The sequence below is a fragment of the Melitaea cinxia genome, chromosome 6, assembly GCF_905220565.1.
Source record: "Melitaea cinxia chromosome 6, ilMelCinx1.1, whole genome shotgun sequence".
Lineage (NCBI taxonomy): Eukaryota > Metazoa > Arthropoda > Insecta > Lepidoptera > Nymphalidae > Melitaea > Melitaea cinxia.
Window position 1 is genome coordinate 9,543,689 of NC_059399.1, and position 4,778 is coordinate 9,548,466.

Sequence of the window (4,778 nt, forward strand, 5' to 3'; positions counted from 1 at the left end):
AAATAGCTCATACATATTAAAATTAAGTAACCCGTACATATACCATATTACTCGTTCGTTATTTACGTTTTACTAAGTTATATCATTAGGAATTTTTAAAATTCTACTCAAGTTATTTATTACTTCGTTATCCATAAAATCTATTCGTTATTTTAAAACTTAACACACTAATAAAAGTGTATTTCGCACTTTTAATAAAAAAAATTAAAATAGACAAATAAAGTTTGAGAAACGTTGCTAATGAATAACTAATATCATACATATTATAAATGAGACAAACAGGCCAGAAACTACGATATAAATTAGATGAAAAAAAAAGTATATAAAGGCATAGATCTTAGAAGCGACAACATTCAAGTTGAAAAGCTGTGAAGATAATCTACAGCAATGCGTGTTCTTTTGGTACGTAGTACTTACTATAATATCAATTATACATTTCAAATTGAGATATATTTTAATTATATACATCTTAATTCTGAGATTACTCCTAAAGTTTATTATTTTTTATTATTATCAGGTCCTTGGTTTGGCTGTTGCAGCTGTTTACGCAGCTGAAATCAGGTGGGTTGGTTTTATTTTTTATATTATAAGGCGAAATAAAATTTAAATTTTTTTTCTAATAATTCTAAAATTACCACTTTTAATAAATATAAAAAAAGTTTAAGTACATACGTTTATTAAATATCATTAAACTTTTTTGTTCATGTGTAATATTTAATACATATTGTATTTTGTAATTGATGGAAATTTTGCTGCATATTACATAGTACAGTATTCATTTATGTTAACGTATTTTAATATGTATAGCTGTTTGTTTCCCTACCATGAATAAAAGAAAATAATGAAAATAAAAATATTTTCTAATGCAGTTATGAGTAATTCCTGAGCTACATAAATTAAATAGCCTAAAGCACAAATTTCTTTAAAACATTTGTAAAAAACTTCAACATATTTAATTTTAAAATTTTAACCTAATATTTTTTTATAATATGACCTTGAATACATAATTTTTTAAAATTCTTTTACAGTCCTAGCACGACTCCTTTTCCGGTGACTCGTGCTTCAGCGTTTGCATCAACAAACACTTACAATCCCTACCAAGCGACCCGCCAGTACTTTAACCGCAACGATCCCAGCCGTTATAACCCTGGTCGTTACGACCCTGGTCGCTACGACCCCGGTCGTTACGACCCTGGCCGTTACAACCCTGGCAAATACGACAGCTCAGGCCGTTATATCCCTGACAACTCTGGTGCTTACAAGTAAGTTAAAGTCTTTGCGGTCTATTAGGAATTTATTATATTTTAAGAGAGAGAGAGAGATTCAGTCAATAGAGCACATAATAGCTATTAGAATATAAAATTTTTTTTTTATTTTTTTTTTATATGTCACTAGGTCGACAAACAAGCTTACGGCTCACCTGATGGTAAGCGATTACCGTAGCCTATAGACACCTGCAACACCAGAAGCATCGCAAGCGCGTTGCCGACCCAATCCCCAATCCCCCCAGGAGCTCTGGTCACCTTACTCACCAACAGGAACACAATACTGCTTGAAAACAGTATTATTTTGCTGTGATCTTCTGTAAGGTCGAGGTACTACCCCAGTCGGGCTGCTCCGTATTTTGAGCAGGAAATTCCTGCTGTGCCCTACCTCAGTTAAATAAATAACACATATATAATAAAATAACACATACAAAACTTAATTATATTCTTAATGGTTATCTATTGGATATATTTCATGTCAGAAAGAGAACAAATAAAAAATATGATTATTGAAAATATGTAATTATACTTTCCTTTGTTTCCGTATTTTAAACGATAACCATTAAACATAAAAGTGGTTTTTAGATCTTTGTTCATCGTTATCATATTTAATTCTTTAGCATGTAATTCGTAGCGTCACGGATTCAGCTGTTGACCACGATTACCTTCATTTTATTATGCTTAGTGGCTGTTACAGTACCACATTGCTTAGATGCATGAAAGTTTCGACTCGAAACTAATTAAAAATTAATATTATAGAAATTGACGCAACGGTCACAGCACTGCTTTGTGGCTATTGAGCTAGCGGTTGTGCGTTCGATTCCCGCATATGACAAACATTTGTATTGGCCATACAGATGTTTGCCGTGGGTATGTGTGCAGTCCTATGGTAACCACCGTGCCTCGGAGAGCACGTTAAGCCATCCGTCCTGGTTGTTATCATGTACACCTGATAGGGATTGTTGACTGACTTACTGGCTCATAGTAGGGAATTTATCCGCCAACCCGTATTGGAGCAGCGTTGTGGTTTAAACTCTGATCCTTCTCCTACATGGGAAAGAGGCCGATGCCCAGCAGTGGAATGTTACAGGCTGAAGTGGAAGCGGAGATTATAGAAATTATAGTTTCTAAACTACTACAAATAATTCGTATACGTATTTCGAAAAGAAAACTAAACTAAAAAAAAAAATGAATATAATTCTAGGCGTTTAACTAGTTATATATTTTTTTATAAAAGTGGATAAAATAACGAGTAAGACAAAAATAACCTTTAAACTTTGACACACCATAGGTAAGTTTAACATATAAACGACAAATAATAAATTGACACGTCCTCACACAACTTGACCACTCCTTGCATATTAATTTGGAGTGACTTAATGTTATATTTAATGTACACATTAAAAACAACGACAGATGTAAAGTTGTCGATTCATTTATTATACGTATTAAAAACGATGAAAGGTAATGAATGATATTATTTAGAGTTATGCATACAATCAGTTTATAGTACGTTTTCTTAGACGTCGCTGTCTGTTAATGCAAGTCCCATACGGTTTTTTTTTGTTTTCCGTATAATTTTAGTTTATAGTCTGAGGGTAGTAAGTAGTAAGTGATACTAAGCAGTCCCTGGTTGTATCTGTATACCGTGGCTAATGGACGTCTGCAACACGAGGCATGCGTGCTGCCGACTTCGACCTATCCCTGACCACCTTCCTCCTTCCAAGGACTCTGGTTACGTTACTCAGCGCAAGAAGATAACACTACTTAAAGGTATTGTTTAACTGTGATCTTCTGTGATCTTCGTGTAATACCTCCAGATACTCGGCAGTGTATACCCTCAATTCCATGCCTAAAAACACAGGTATAACGATATGAGAGTACATAGTACATGTACTTGATACTAAAAATCTACTTCCAGTGGAGACCGTGGTGACCGCGGTGGTGCTGGTGGTTTCTACTCTGGCTCCTCTGACAAAGGAGGTCCCGGAGGTCCTGGTGGATTCTACTCTGGTTCCTCTGACAAGGGAGGTCCTGGCGGCGCCTATGTCGGTAACAAGGACAACGCAGGCAATGGAGGAGACACCGGCAGGTAAGTCGTTTAGAGTTCGAGTCGCATAGAGTTTGCAGTTTGTTGAATGTGTATTTAACTTTATTAAATTTTCATTATACATTTGTTACATATATTAACAAACTAAAAATGTCTAAACAATATTAAAATTATGTTCACTTAAAACCTTCTTTATCGTTGTCTATCCTTGACTAATAATGAAACGTTTTAAGAGTCAAAATTTAACATCATATTAATTATGTTGGTAACCAATTTATTCATTATAGCGTCACAGTTTCTGAGGTAAAGCCCACTGTCCCCGTCACTGAGGAAGTCGAAGTGTAAGTGTGGTAACATTCTTTTAAAATTATTGATTTTAAAACTTTATATAAATTTTTATAAATAATATCTTAAATTAATTTGTGCTAATTACATTACTTACTCGATTAAACATAATCACTTATATGGTGTTGTGATGCATGTTATTTTATTTAAAAATAATTTATTAATTAGTATTTTAATTTAATATTTTTGTCATACTTCTATTAACTGCAAAGTTTAACTTAAATATTTCGATAATTTTCAGACTTGCTCCCGTAACTGTCGTAGTTGAAGAAGAGAAGAAGTTCCCTGAAGTAGTGGTCTCATCTACTGCCAGTGTCTCTAAATCTCCTGTTTTCGTGAGCACTCCTGTCTACGTTAAGCCGACTCCAAGTTATGTTCAGGTCCCAGTAGCCAAGGTTGTCCCTGGAAACTATGAATACAAATACGGAATTATACGTCAAGAAAGCGACGTTCTTCCCGATGGCTATCACTACCTGTACGAAACTGAGAACAAAATCCTCGCTGAAGAGTCTGGTAATATTGAAAAAATTGACAATGAAACCGATGGCATGAGAGTCAAGGGATTCTTTGAGTTTGTTGCCCCCGATGGTAAAACATACAGAGTTGATTACACCGCCGACGAAAGAGGCTTCATACCCAGCGGTGCTCACTTACCTTAAAACTAGTCTGTAGAATATTTACAATTGTTAAAACTACTAAGTAGTTGATGTTTTTCGAATAAAAATAAAATTAAATACGGAAAGTAGTTTTGTTTATTTTAAGTATCTAGTTATTAAGAACCCAATGAAATATAAGAAAATAAAATACATCATTTTCTTTTTAAACAGCTAAAGATCATAATTATGATAGTTAATCTATAAAAAAAACAACTAACCATCGTTTCATAGTATAAAACAAAGTCGCTTCCCGCTGTCTGTATGCTTAGATCTTTAAAACTACGCAATGTATTTTGATGCAGTTTTCTTTAGTAAATAGAGTGACTCCAGGGGAAGGTTGGTATAGAAGGTTGGTATACATGAATATTATAGTAGAGGAACACTGGTAGTTTTTGCAACTATGCGAAATCAGGGCGGGTCACTAGTTTGAAATAAACTGAATATTTTTCTGTTGAGCAGCTC

The 4,778-nt window shown here is 34.1% G+C and overlaps 1 protein-coding gene across 1 annotated transcript; it reads left to right on the forward strand.

Annotated features, from left to right (window-relative positions):
- The first annotated feature begins 372 nt into the window (after positions 1 to 372).
- LOC123654625 (larval cuticle protein LCP-30-like) lies at positions 373 to 4,402 on the forward strand. The gene is made up of 5 exons (XM_045590520.1): positions 373 to 402; positions 518 to 561; positions 1,029 to 1,262; positions 3,187 to 3,357; positions 3,902 to 4,402. The coding sequence occupies exons 1-5, from the start codon at positions 388 to 390 to the stop codon at positions 4,317 to 4,319; spliced, it is 882 nt and encodes a 293-aa protein (XP_045446476.1). The 5' UTR covers positions 373 to 387; the 3' UTR covers positions 4,320 to 4,402.
- The last annotated feature ends 376 nt before the right edge of the window (positions 4,403 to 4,778 follow it).